Source organism: Parasteatoda tepidariorum, chromosome 4 (assembly GCF_043381705.1).
Source record: "Parasteatoda tepidariorum isolate YZ-2023 chromosome 4, CAS_Ptep_4.0, whole genome shotgun sequence".
NCBI lineage: Eukaryota > Metazoa > Arthropoda > Arachnida > Araneae > Theridiidae > Parasteatoda > Parasteatoda tepidariorum.
In genome coordinates this window covers 2,608,732-2,623,452 of record NC_092207.1, presented here as the reverse complement: position 1 = coordinate 2,623,452, position 14,721 = coordinate 2,608,732, and the positions used below count along the sequence as shown (strand labels likewise).

At 27.8% G+C, this 14,721-nt stretch overlaps 2 protein-coding genes across 4 annotated transcripts in view; one reads left to right on the top strand and one right to left on the bottom strand.

The window, feature by feature from the left end:
- LOC107439581 (VPS35 endosomal protein-sorting factor-like) overlaps positions 1–10,262 on the bottom strand; it is a 53,890-nt gene extending 43,628 nt beyond the window's left edge. Inside the window, exons 1-6 of one of the 3 annotated variants that reach the window (XM_071180441.1) lie at positions 10,115–10,262; positions 7,085–7,169; positions 6,070–6,270; positions 4,440–4,581; positions 3,486–3,559; positions 2,443–2,571 (exon numbers count right to left, since the gene is read on the bottom strand). In XM_071180441.1, the coding sequence (XP_071036542.1) occupies positions 2,443–2,571; positions 3,486–3,559; positions 4,440–4,581; positions 6,070–6,093 (369 nt within the window). In that variant the 5' untranslated portion in view covers positions 6,094–6,270; positions 7,085–7,169; positions 10,115–10,262. Of the gene's footprint in view, positions 1–2,442; positions 2,572–3,485; positions 3,560–4,439; positions 4,582–6,069; positions 6,271–7,084; positions 7,170–10,073 lie in introns of all 3 variants that reach the window. The other 2 variants (XM_043052609.2, XM_043052611.2) reach the window with 2 other exon arrangements.
- A 76-nt stretch (positions 10,263–10,338) lies between these two features.
- On the top strand, positions 10,339–13,141 carry LOC107439582 (centrosomal protein 43). The gene has a single exon (XM_016052225.3). The coding sequence runs from the start codon at positions 10,414–10,416 to the stop codon at positions 11,728–11,730; it is 1,317 nt and encodes a 438-aa protein (XP_015907711.1). The 5' UTR covers positions 10,339–10,413; the 3' UTR covers positions 11,731–13,141.
- The last annotated feature ends 1,580 nt before the right edge of the window (positions 13,142–14,721 follow it).

Below are 14,721 nucleotides of genomic sequence, written 5' to 3'. Positions count from 1 at the left end.
CCCGTAATGCTTAGAATTTGTCGAATAAATGTGTGATCGTCTAATCATGTGATTTCTTTTTAACACAACCCCACAAATAAAGGGCATCAAATAGCTTCAGAAGTTACTGGAGGAAGAAGTTTAAAAATGGAATAAAAGAAACTTTATTTCTAGAAACGAATATTCCAAACCTAAAGTGAAAATAAATGAATATTTCGAAGTAAAGTGAAACTAAAACTCCTTTCCTGTATGCTACTGGAAATGTCTGAAGATGTGTCAAGGAAATGATATTATTAAATGGTTTGAATCTGGCAGAAACTCTGCTGAATCAGAGAAATTTTAGTAAGCTGAATTTTAGAAGCTGCAGGATATGCAAGTCAGTTCGAGAAAACAAGTTTTGCCATGTCTGTGAAGGTTAACTGAAATTACAATATTGTTCTCTCGAGATAAAACCAAAATAAAGAGAAACAATAAATGCTAAGTTGCATTAAACAATTGATGAATTCTGCAAATTTTTCGGTGACTATGAAATTGAAATACATGTGTCACTTATTTTTCTGTGAATAAAAGAGAAATCTGGAGAAAGATGAAGAGAATTTTTTACTTGCCTGAAATCAGGGAAGAAGATTGCAATTATGAAAAACCACAAATAATGTTATGAGCCAAAATCATACAAGGAATCAACAATAAATCCTTACAAGAAGAATAACTGAGAAAGAAGAAATAGAATTATTTACAAGAAATAATTAGTGAATGCAAAATCGCCAAACTCAGAAAAAGAACTGTGTCATAAAATGAATCATTCTTCTAAAGATAAATCAAAGATTTATAAGATGAAAAGAAAAGCTTTTGTTGAAAAAGTGAATCTGATATATTCGAACTCTCATAAGAAGAAATTATTTTATTTATGAAAGAAGCAAAAAAGGAATCAAAGTCATAGAAATTGCTCTGCATACTGAGAAATATGTAAATTATGCGATGGGAAAAACCACTGGGCTGTCGTTTGTAAACTGAAACCAAAATCTTGCGAATGGGATTATAATAATTCTAAAAGTGTGAGCCCAATAGATGAAAATAAGGACTTTTAAATTGTTCATACGGTACTCTAAAATCCTCTTCAGGCTTCTATGTGGCCGCAGAAAGCGCTTGCGAATAATTATAAAGTTGTGTTGAAATTAGATATAGAATCTCAGTGTAAGGTTATTTTTTATTTTTTTTAAAAGGAGCCACTTAAGATGGAAAACAAAACGATTGTTAGAAAAATTAATAAGTTTTCGATTACAGTAATAATGTTGAGCCAATTATAGGTGAATGTAGCTACATTGTAAAACGGGTAAATTTAAAAAACGAATTTAACCTATTAGTTTCTTTTCCAGAATAATCTCTCAGCAAAAATATAGAATTTTCAAAATAACGTCGTACTAACATGTGCCTTTAAAAAAAGAAATATTAATTAAATTTACGATGAAATCAGCCCAGATAAATCACGTCAAAAACAGATCAATCAGATGCGCGATTTATAACACACGAGTCATAATATCATATTAAATGTATTGGGATTTCAAAAACCACATGGAAATTAGTTGCAAATTAGTAACTGCAAAAAAAATAAATAAATAAATAAAATAAATAAATAAATAAATAATTGGATTTACGAAAAAGCGGCAAAAATAAGACGAATCAAAAAGTGATTACTCAAAAAAGTTGTGACAAAAAAGTGATTACAAATTTCACATATCGTAATATCATATTAAAAATATTGGATTTCCTTGAAAACCATGCAAAATTCCAAAGCAATTACTAAGGAAAAAGCGATCGAGAAATATAGATTTACAATAGAATGTGTGCGAATTGAGCATATCGAAAAGTGCAATTAAAAATTTTCATATTTTTTTTTAAAAATTAATTTTTTCATTGTGTTACGAAGCTTCTGCAGGCCGCACGTCAACAGTCGGCGGGCTGCAGGATGGGCACCCCTAAACTAAAACTTAATAAAAAAACAAAGTTGTACATTTTCTACATATAATGAACTAAAATATTTTCTGCTCATGATATTTATAATTATCATTATTTTTTTAAGTTTTTCAAAATGTCCAAACTTTTTTTCTTAGCTTTTTTCTATAGCACTTAGCTAATTTTAATTAATTTAAAAGCAGCAGTGTAGCAAGAAGGAGCTGCTAACACGTCATATACCAGCCGATTTCATTACATGATTCTTTTGGAAGGTAATTGGAAGTAGTTCAAAAAAGTAGTAAGTAGTAGTAAATAATGTAAAGTAGTTTTAAATTTTGTAGCTACTACATTATTTTTCTGCTTGCCAATAGATATATAATCATCTTAATGACATTTATGATCTGCTGAACTAAAAATCAGAAGAAATCAGAAATTGAAACTGCAATAAAGAAATTATTTGAAAGTCAAGTTTGCACTTAATTTTTAACCTGCTTTCTAGTTATTCATTACCTGTATTCCAATTTTAAGAGCTTTTACTCTCTGATCTTGTTCCCATGATTCTCTTAAAGCCTGATTCAATTCTTCAATGCGATTCACATATTCCTGTTGACTCAAGTTCATCATTTCTTTAACAGAGCCCTGCAACATGCAAAAAAAAAAAAAAAAATTAAGCACCTGAAAAGATTAATGCAACATTCCTTCATCATTAAAATTAGAAATTTTTATTTGCTAACAAACCAATCAAATTTAAAACTAATAATGAACAAAAGATACAAAGAAACCTATAATTTAGTATACTATCAAACAGATGACACTGACGAGAAACTGAATAATGATTAATATATATTAAACTACTATTCATTTCATTTAGCCAACAAGTTTAATTATTTATAATGAATAATTTTATTCGACTCACTAAAATTGCCCAAACAATGAACCTTGAATAACTAAATATCAAATTATGTGTAAATGCTTAAATAATGAAACACAAATTGTAAGCGGCATATAAAATGTCTATCGATCACAAAGTGGATATTTATTATCCCAGAATTTTTAATCATATTGTAATAAAAGAGAAATGGGTGCATTGAAAATATTATCAAGACTGAAAATTTTTTGAATTGGAAACTTTCCCCCCTTCCCATTATATTATGCCTCATTGATTAAAATCACACTTTTATATTAAAATAGGGGGCTAAGCCTATTATTTCAAACTCCTCATTAAATACAATGTATGTTTTGAAATAATTGTATTTCCTTTACATAAAACAGTTTTTCCTTTACATAAAACATATTTGTACTAAACATAATTCTATTTGCTTATGCATTCACCTCTGCTTTTCACATCTAAACATTTCCTTTCTGATTCTATGAATGAACAAAAATAATTTTGATTAGAAATCATTTTTCAAAATAACATTCAAAATTAAAAGCGTAGTGTTAAAATAGGTTTGGTGAGTTCACACCAAAAATACAATTTACAAAATACAAATATGCTAAGATATTTGTGCATGAAGCTAATTGTTAAATTCTCAAATTTAATGACACAGTACCTCTTCAAAATCATCAAGTTGCTCCAATCTTGTTTTAACTTTGTCACTCACAGTAGTAGTGGGTTTACCAATAACTGCAGAAAAAAATACAAATTAAATTTTCCTTAAAACAGAGTGAAATTGAAAGGGTTTTAACCTAATTTACACAATTTTATTTCAGCTACTACTAGGTTTGGCCTGTTTTTGACAATTTTAACCAGACACAAAACTGTAACAATACCTAAAAAATTACATTCATATAATGGTATTAATATTTTTATTTCTATATTTAATAGGCATATTGCTCACAGTGTTTAGAGTCAAGTTTTAAATACTACTTTTTTATACAATTTAACATAAATTGAAAAAAGAATGTCCAAAAATCAACCTTTTATTACATAGTAACTGTTATTTATGTATAAAACACAACGGACAAACAAAAAATCAACTAGACGGTCTATATTTTGAAAAATGCTTTAAAAAAGGTAATTCCAATGATAGAAAAAGTGCTTTAAATATTTTAATAATTATTTCCATTAAAAGACAAAGTAGTATGAAAAGTTAAATTATTCTAAGAGAAATTTTTTGAGAATCCTTTCCTATTTTATTATATTAAAGATTATGCTTTTTTAGACAATTCTATTGAATTTCTTTTTCTTAAAATTGTTGAATTACTGAAAAGTTTAAAACAATAAAAACAGCAGATGGGTAAGGCCCGAACCATGTATATAATCGGCCAACAGAACTATCAAATTTTATGATTTTTCCTATAATTGTTAATTAAAATCAAATGATATTTGACTGAAAATCTTCAAATTGTTAATTTTAAAATCTGCATTTGTATTCATATTAAAATGGGATGATCTGAATAATCACAAAAATCAGGACTAAATATTTTTTATCAGTAATACCAGGCCAACTACAAATCCTGAAAACATAAATTTGTAATGAATTTTTAAAAGTGATAGTGTTTACCTTTTTCACCACCAGATAAGAAACTTGTAGCAATGGATAATTTTTCAGAAGTTGTGTATTTACTAAGAATAGCAACCTTTTTTGAAGACCATGGCTCAAATGAGTCATCCAAATGACATTTCCTAGATGCAGATAGTTCTTTCTAGTTAATGAGAATCAGTGTTAGTCACCTATTTTAATGGTTATAAATACTAACAAAACTAAAATAAGAAAATCTTAGCAAATAAAGTATAAGATTGAATATTTTTTTTAATATGTTATTTGAAGTTTAATAAAGAACAAATTTAGTTATAATTTAACTCTAAATTTTACACACTTGGTAAAAAAATTAAATGGCCACTATGCTTATCTAACAGGAACTAAGCATGGAATTTTCTTCAAGTTTGTCCATGTAGTTCAATAGTCAATAACTTTAACACATAGCTCAGAAAATTGGTAAAATCGAATGGGGAGTCTGAAAATAAGTTTGCCCCATGAAATCAAACAGGTAAATAATATAGTGGTTGCATTTGAAAGACAAACTATTGGGCATCATTCAACTATGATCAAGCAGATAGGCTCTCAGCCTGCAGTTTTGTTGATGGACTTTTTGGTAAATGGTATGGTATATACCTGTCGAAATTTAAAGAAGCTATTCAGCCTTTTTACATCAGGCATTCTGTTGTTAGATGACAAAGTGAGGCCACACTCAGCAACGGAAATCTTCAAAACTAAAATCCTGGTTGAGAAAATGAGACCATCCACCATCATACAGTCCTTATCTTGCTGCCAGTGTCTTCCATCAGTTTCAGAAGTTTGTTTGAAGAAGAGTAACCTCCCATATATTTTTCTTCTTTCCTACTTACCTCTGCCCACAGTCACTGGGGGAGACTTACTTTTGGTCTCACCCTCATATATTTAAACAATTCATTATGTACTTTAAGTAAAAATTAAGTAAATTGTAAGTCTGAGAGACATTTCATAACCAAACATTTAATTCCTATATGCAAAGCAGAGTTGGCAAGGTTTAAGACAGGATGGATTAATCCAAGGTTTAAACAGTCTTGTCTAAAACTGTCTTAAATTGCCCAAAACTCTTTTATTCAAACACATTATGTCACAATTTAAAAAAATATTGTGAAAAAATAAAGGGTTAATTTTTGAACAAGAAACAGAATGAAGACAAGTTTTTGTTTTATTAAAAAAGTTTATTATTATTTTAATACTGCATTATTTATCCTTATACAAAAACATAATTTATCAGTATTAAAAGCATATTTATTCGTATTTAAAGGATAATGTATTCGCTTTTGTGTTCATTGAGTTGTGGAGCTTCAAAAGTTATAAATCTTTTTCTATTATATTAAATTATTTTCCATTAATAAGTTAAAGCAAATTATATAAAAAGTGTCAAATATTTATCAATATATGTAATTATTATGTGCACAATGGTTACGCATGTAGAATTTTTACTTTTCACATTACATTTTTACTTTACATGTTCAAGGTTTTGGACACTTTAAAACAGTTTTAGTCAGTTTAAGACAGTAAAACATACGTGTCCGGTCCAAAACCAGTTTAGTACGTCCGAATCTCCAACCTTCACGCAAAGCAATAAAATATTTTATAAAGAACTTAAAAGAGTACTGACAGCTCTTTCATGCTCCTCTGCCATCTGACTAAGGGGATCCAAGCTAGCAGCAAACTGTGAAAGCGGATCAATTCCATCTAGCGCTGAGCTCAGAGGGTGAAAGTTTGAAAGTGGACCTTTTTTCGGTGTACCCGATACAGAAGATGAATTGCTGTTGGCATTGCTGCCTCCAAATCTCCGTTTTATTTTACTTTCTTGAATCTAAGAAACAAACATACAGACATAGATCAATTTTAATTACAATTAAAAGTCAGCAAATGTCACGATAAAATATAATTCAAACACAAGGACTACAGAGATAATAGTATACTATAACTATACTAAACTATACTATAACTNATATGCTCCTGCACCCCAGAGCCCAAGGTCAAGAAAACTGAGATGGGCACAGTCGGCCTTGGCCCTCTTAATGGGCTGTCGCGCCACTGAGTTAGTTTTTTTTTTTAAATGTCACGATAAAATATAATTTAAACACAAGGCCTGCAGAGATAATAGTTTTTGTTTATTTACGCTAAAAGGTTATTGTCGTTTTATGAAAAATGGCAAACAAAATCTAATCTTTAAAACTGTTGGAAGTTTAGGTTTGGTCTCCGATTTATTCAAGTTGATTATAAGAATGGCATAAAATATCTATATGAAGACGGTACGCATTTTAAAGAAAATAAATAAATAAAAGTGTTAGGGATCTTTTTTTAAATTTGAATAGTTACACCATTGATTAGTCTCATAAAAACAAGTAAAAATCATTGATATGATAAATTAAATTTTCATGTAAAATCAATGAGAAATGGGGATTTTGAAGGGAAAAAAAAGACAAATTTATTAAACATTGATATAAAAAAAATACAGCAACTGCTCAACTTTTAAAAAAATCTTAATTTAATTAAAAAATAAATCATCTAATTTAGTAGTTCTCTATCTGTTTCTTTACACTTTTATTTATTGATACAATCATAAATTATATGCATGTGTTTTTTTTTAAAAATAAAAAAGAAATCAAAGAATAATTTTTAACCGTTATTATGGAAGGTTTCAAAGGATGTTCAAAAACTTCTTCCCTCTTAGGTGACTCAACAACATAGATTTTCAGAGATGACTTCCTAAAAGAAAAGATGAATAATTAAAAAGAACATACATATTTGAAAGAACATTCAAACTTGTAAGTCACAAATCATCAGCTACAACTATCAATCCATACACTTTATGCGATCTTAATAAACTTATAGATGATATATAATATAACCAAACAGATCCCCCATGGCAGAATTTTTTTGGGCTTTCTGCAACATCTCTCTCTAACACTAATACAGTAGAGAATCATTTATCTGGTATCCAGTAACCGGGAAAAATTTAGCTTGATTTTCCCGCTATTTTAAAGTACTATAACAATTATAAAAAATAAAAAAAAGTGGAAATTTGACTCATCCTTAAAGTTGAATAGAGGGAAAGAGGGGAATTCTTCTCCTCACTTGCCCAGAGGAACTTCAATTCTTCTCCTGACCTTGAAGATCATTAGATCCAGAGGGGGCAGGGAAGGGACTAATGTTTTATTTTCTCCTGTGTTTACTTTCTTTTTCTGATAAGCTACCTTCAATCAAACTTAAAGGAGTGGCAAGATGATTTCCTTTTCTCTTTTATTTATGAGGGGGTGGGAAAAATGCATTGCACAGGCATAGCAATGAATGTTTGAGTTAAGGAACTTGAAACATCTGGCTAAGAGTATTGATTTTAAAGGTGAAATGTGAGCTTTATTTTAAATCATCCACTTCAGTTTTGTTATTTATTATGGTGAATTGTTTTATTATTTCGGATAATGCATTATTTAATCACCAGTTATATTCATCTATTTGACATCAATTGACAAAACAATATTTTTTTGTTGAATAAATTCTGATTTCTTAGAAATGCAATATTATTAGCAAGTTTTTCTTGATGTGCAATCACATCTGCTTTCGTTAAAAATAGTCTTTCAATAAAAAAAAAAAAAAAATTAAAGAAGAAGATTGCTTATTAATTTAAACATATAATTATTTGTTAATAAAAGCCAGCAGGCAGTTATTTTATAAAGAAGATAGTTTTTTTTTTTAATTTTGATTCTGTTTTCTGATTCAACTGTGTTTTTTTCTTTTAGGATCAATTTCGTACTCAATAAACTAATCCTCTTTATTCATAAATTTTATCATTAAGTTTTTTTTAAAATTCCGTTTATCTTATAATATCCTGTCTCTTCGAGGTTTTAATACTTATGTTAGTGCTTTTTTCAAACATCGTTTCCGTTCCATAACTTTCAAGTGTTGTTTTGATTTAGATTAATAAGTTTTCTTTTCAACCTCCCCCCCCCCAGTATAATTAGGTATGAAATATATTGTGATTTTTAATCATTGGTTTTGTTTTATATTAGTTAATTTTGGGATTTTAACTATTATCAAAAAATAAATATGCAAATTTTGTATTTTTTAAACTTGTTTTCTTGTCTAAATTTGCAAATGTTTTTATCCTCTTAAATGTTATTTTTCTACCATTTTTTTTAATTTAGGAGATCTTTTCGTTTTTTTCCCTATTTTTAAATATGTTTAACTTTTTCCATGTAATTTGGGTTTGATAAAACATTGAATAACGGCACTTTTGGCCGATCCAGAAAACCGGGAAATTCAGACATCCGGGATAGCGATGGTCCCGAGCATCCCGGTTAATTGGTTCTCTACTGTATCTTTTTGCAAGATACTTAAAAACAACAAATAAACATGTTACTAATTGAATGTAACGGAAGCATTAGCTTTAAAAGGATTTTTAAAAAATCGGATAAAATTAAAAAAAATTTTTAAATTGAATATGTAAGATTTTTATTTTTATTTAATATTATGGGCGTTATTCTCACATTTTGTAGGTAGATAACACACTAATTATTTCCTTTTTCACATTTTGTAATTCTTCATCACATTAAAAAAGAATGTAAAAAAATTGTGTAATCTATAGCAGTAACTGCCGGAAAAAAGATCGAGAGCGAAATCACAGGAATTGAACTTTTTAAAAAGGGGTTACTAAATTAGTGTTTTCATTTCGAAATTCAATTGTTATATTCCCCCCTTTCCTATGTGCAAAAAATGCCTCTTTAGAATACATTTATGAAGAAAAGATAAAATATTTCGAAAATTTCTGTAGAAAAGAAAAGCAAAAGTTTTTACTTCTCAAAGGAAAAATCTTTCAACAAGAACTCTGTAACATTCTGCGACAATGTCGCTGTGTTGCAACGATTCTGAAACGGAGAACAGATCTAAACTAATAAACTTTAACTCTTTTTTTACCTTCATTCATCCTTTTATTCTCTGACACCGAACATCATTAAATGGTGTCAGAAGTGGGATTTGAACTAACGCCCACATTCGTGGACCAGAATTAGATGTACTGATATAAATGTGAAATAGATTAAACAAAGCAAGTTAACATAAAAACAAGTTTTTGATTTTCTTTAAAACAATGAAATAAGACAATTTATTTTATTTACTACAGATTTTAATTTTTATCTTATTTCCTAGGTTTATTTATGACACTTTTAACAACTTTTATTTTGTAAACAATTACAAACTATGAATAAATTATAATTTATTATAAATAAATCCATTTGAAACTGTATTACTGTGCTAAAAATTGTTTTATAATAATAATAATGCATACAAATGCACGATTCAAAACAATTATAAATTAAATAGAAAATTTTATTGGGAAATGTTTATGTTACTTGGCAAACAGTAAAAAAAAAATATATTAATTTCAATTGTCAAAATAATGTGTTTATTACTACATTTTATTCTTCAATTCATCCAGCATCAAACAAAAATCGCTGATGACGTTCAATAAAATTTCATTTGTATACCAGAGCAAATATTTCATTTATACGGTTTTATTAAGAAAAGAAAAGATACTGACAAGGGGGTGTTAATTGGTTTAAGACTGTAAAATGATGAATAAAAAATCCTACTCAACAAAGTTAAACAAAACATTACATTGAAAATGAAAGGAAACAATTACCACTCTTGAGACATACTGAAAAATCTAAATATATTTAAAATATTCGGTTGTTAACTATAATTGGAAAGTTCACATTTGTTTTGTTATATTTTGATCATGATGACTGAAGGGAGGTTTTGAAACTCTTAGCTGTTTGCCTCTTACAGCTTGCTTTGCTCAAAAAGTGCTACAAAAAAGTTTAGAAAGCTACAAGCAAGCTTTTGACTTTCTCTTATGAATGCAAAAATCAATGCAAGCTGCAAAAACTTACAAGCTTGACTCAAAATAATTGGAAGCTGTGTTCCTCTACGAACTTTAAATAACTCGTATTAATTAATGCAGATTCCAATTGAAACTATTATCTTTAGAAAAGATTTATCAAAAGCAATAATGTTTGCTGAAGGTGAATTACGAGACTTAGTTGTTCAAAATTTAGAATCGTGCGGATTTTTGAATAAAATTAAGGCTGAGCTACGAGCTGGGGTATTTCTTGCTTTGTCTGAAGAAGAAAGTTTTAAAAAAAAGATTCCTTTGTTTAACAAGCAACTTGAAAACTTCTTAAATACGGATGAAGGGAAACTTGCTGTATCAGTTGTGCGTGAGTTCTTAGAATATTTCAACCTCAGTTTCACTTTGTCAGTGTTTGATCCAGAGGTCTCTAGTTCTACTGCCAGTCGAAAAAGCTTATGCGAAGATCTTAATTTAAAGGAAACGGAATTTGACGGACCCATTTTGTCAGCTCTGTTAAAAACGCATGGCTCTTCAAAATTTGTTAGTTCTAAAAATAATGAAGACAATGTTAAAAAATTTCAAGATTTAATGGATAAGAGTTCTGTTAGTGATAAGCTTAATGAGAAAAATACTCTAAATAGCTTTCAAAAAAGTACGAAGCAGACGAAAGATATTTCTCTAGAGAGCAGTGAAACCAATAAAAACAGCAACACTTCATTTTCTGTGAACAATGTGGGAAATAACAGAAATTTTTTTGATTTTAGTAAGCCTGAAGAGAAAGACATATTTAAAGATCAGTCTATTGATAATTTTTTTGATGATCCTGTACCCTCTGAAAAGTCGAACATTTTTATGGGTAGTTCATTAAAAGAACCAAAATCACTTTCTTCTACTTTATTAGCCTCTGAGAAAGAAAGTCTTAGTGCTCTAAGTAAGCAGAAAATACTTTCTTCGACTTTTTTTACATCTGAAAAAGGTAGCGCATTAAATGATGAGATAAAAGTCTCTTCTTTTTTAACATCCGAGAAAGATAGCGTACTGCAGGATCAGAAAAGGATATCTTCTACTTTATCGTTATCTGATAAAGGAAGCTTATCGTCGCTGAGAGATTTGCCTTCTTTGATGAAGCAGGATAAGAGTAAAAATAAAGAATTGCAGGAAATAACTGATATTGGCCACGTTGATAAAGACGATTTTGCAAAGAAAGATATAGATCCTGAATCATCTGAAGAGATTGACCGACAGATGAATTCTGAGGAAAGTATTGAAGAGGAAATTGAGGAAGAATTTTCTGCCGGATTAGATGATTTGTTAAATAGTAGTCTATCTTTAGGAGATGATGCTACTTCTGACCAGACAGTGTCACAAGCTAGTGTTGTTGATGGAGTTGATCACATTGAGACTTGCAACACTGTAAATTAAATGTGAAATTATTTACATAAATTTGTTTTGTAAAGTATCAAAAATACCAGGGGCGCAGACAATTTTCAGACCATAATATTTCCCCAGAATGCGGATTTATTGGTTTGAAATTTCTCCCAAATTTATAGCGCTTTTTTTTAGTTAAAATGTTTTCTTAATATATTATTAGAAGAAAATGTTTTGATAGTATTTATTCCTTTAACAAGGAAAAAACAAATTATTTTATACAGTTCTTGAATAAACTGGCATCTGTGTTAAAAATAATAAAAATCAAAATATATTAAAATGGTAATAATTTATAAAACTAAATTTAAAGCCCTACTTATAATTGTAAAAAATTTGAACTAATAAATAAGCAAATTGTAACATTCTTTTTTTATATATAAGGAAAAAATTGTATAGCATTTTTTTCTTTCTCATTTGACCTAAAGTTTCTTCCAGGCTGCTTTTATTTTCTCTAAACTTCGTTTACGTGATGATCTGACATATTCTGCACCCTTGCTAAAAACATGAAAATTGTCGAACATCTCTATTCATAACACAGTTTTCTCGCTAAGTATTTTTATAAAAGTGGCCCACGATACCTGCCTTTTTATTAAGGCTAATATACCCACCTTGTCCTTTTCATGAAAGTACTACCCCTTTTTTTCAGAAAAGAATCCTTTTTTTATAAAGTTATTAAAAAGTGCAACATGTTTTGTTTAGTAATACATTTTGGGACTTGTTTAATATTTTGATAAGTCACATCTTTAAAATATTTCTCGTTTACCTTTAGATTTTTGATATGCACATGTTTTGAGCTATTTACCTGTTTTCATACTTTTCAAGCACCCTGTATATTAAAACTTGACATAATATTTTAGACATTTAAGTGCTACCTAATTTTCTTATTGTTGTTTTGATAATATTACATCTTGTTGCAGCAACATAGAATATCATTTTTTGTTGCACTTATCTATTAGAGAAATAACTTAAGTGATTTAGTGAATAACAAATGTTTGTAATCATTCAACAATTTTTTAAAAAATAAGCAAATTCGAGCAGTTATAAATAAAAAGAAAGAAGAAATCAGAATTCTGGATTCAAAAAAGAAGAATATGTAATTTTTTTCAATATATATATATATATATTCTATTGTGTGTATATGAAAAAAATATTTTTTAGATAAAAATTTTTTCTTTCTGTCATTTAATTTTATAATTGTTAAAAAGTGACAGTTTTTTTAAATATCTTCTATGTAAATATATATATTATAATGTGTATAAAAATTCAGATAATTCTTTCTTCCAGGATGCAAATTAATCAGGATTAATTTTTTTGATTTTATTTATTATTTTATTTTGCTGTTTCTCTGTAATTAATAATATATTTTTATTTCATTTTCAATAAATGTATTCATATTTTTGTGTTATTGCATGCATTATTATTTGATACAGTAAAACAGTTTGAAAAATTTGATACAGTAATACAGTTTGAAAAATTTGATACAGTAATACAGTTTGGAAAATAATGCAATTCAATTTTATATCAATTGCAATGTATTAAATTTAATTTAATAATAATTGGAGCTCTTGAAGTATCTTTTAAAAAATCTGATTTTAATTTTATGAAAAAAATCATAGATCCTGATTCAAATTACTTTATTTAAGTGTAGTTTCTTTTTTTTTTTTTTAAAAAAGGTTCAACAATTTTTACAAAACTTGAAGTAAGGGCATTATATCAAACTCAATCCTCAAGTCAAGGTGAACCATTTTAATTAAAATTGGAATTATAAAATGTCCTTAATTAAATTCTGGGGTTTAAACAAATGTTTGCGACTTTCAAATAACACAGAACTCCATAGTTTCAAATATTTTATCTACCTATAATTCATTAATAGTCTTACTTAATAAATAATTTCAAAAATTTAAAACATCAAATTGAAGGAATGTTCACCAACGGTAAAAAATTATTGCAGGAATAAAAGCTCCTTCAACAGTTCAACAATTTAATCATTATAAAATTACAAACTCAGAGATTATGTTCGAATTCTGCGAATCATTCGCAAATAGGTTTCCGTGGAAAGTTTGTTGTATCTAAATTATTGCCCATTTATTTAATTATAATTTAATATTAATAATGAATTGATTTGGTCAAAATCACTCTATCATCCACTAATTTTTACAGAATTGTTTTCGAATTTTCTGGCTAGGAGGTTTGTTTTGAATTAAACGAATAATATAATAGTTGCAAAATTGTAAGTTCATTGTATTATATTGCACTTAAAAATTATAAACTTGTCTGCAATTTTAGTTCTTGAAAGGAATATTGCTAAAAATTTATACTGTAAATTCATATTTTAAACTAAGTTAATGATTCAATAAAATTTTTAAATGTTGAGTTGAGGGATCACTCACAAAGTTGCTTCTGTATCAAGTTGTGTACTTGTATTATCATTTTGAATCTATTATTCAAACTAAAATCTTCTGATTTAAGAGGTATTGCAGCATTTCTGTGTTTTAAATTTCTTCGATCATTATCAAACTGATGTTTTCAATAAGTACTCAAGCTATTTCTAAATTATTAGTTTAAGAAATAATAATTTGAAATATCCAACAGAAGAATAATTTTTTTAATAATTATTTGCAATGGAGTTTTTCTTCCTCACAACATTTCTTTATTTAAAATATTGGTAAATTTTTAATTGACAAATAGGGTAAGAAAACATCGGATTTATTTAAATCTTTTATAAATACATATATAAAGTTTGGAAATTTTTTAAAAGAGAAAAAAAGTTATAAAAATAACAGTTTTGAAATATTTAAAAAATCAAAAAGCGGTTAAAGAAAAATAAGGAATTCCTTACTTTTTTTTCCTTTTCTTAATTTTTTCTCTATATTTTTTAAAACTTACTATATGAATTCTATGTACCTGCAGGTTATGCGCAATGAATAAAACTTATTATTTTTCTTAATTTATTCGATAATCTCTCTTTTCTTTTTGTTATACATA

Excerpts from the sequence above, each read along its gene's own strand:
- LOC107439582 (XM_016052225.3), top strand. The coding sequence starts at position 10,414 with ATGCAGATTCCAATTGAAACTATTATCTTTAGAAAAGATTTATCAAAA.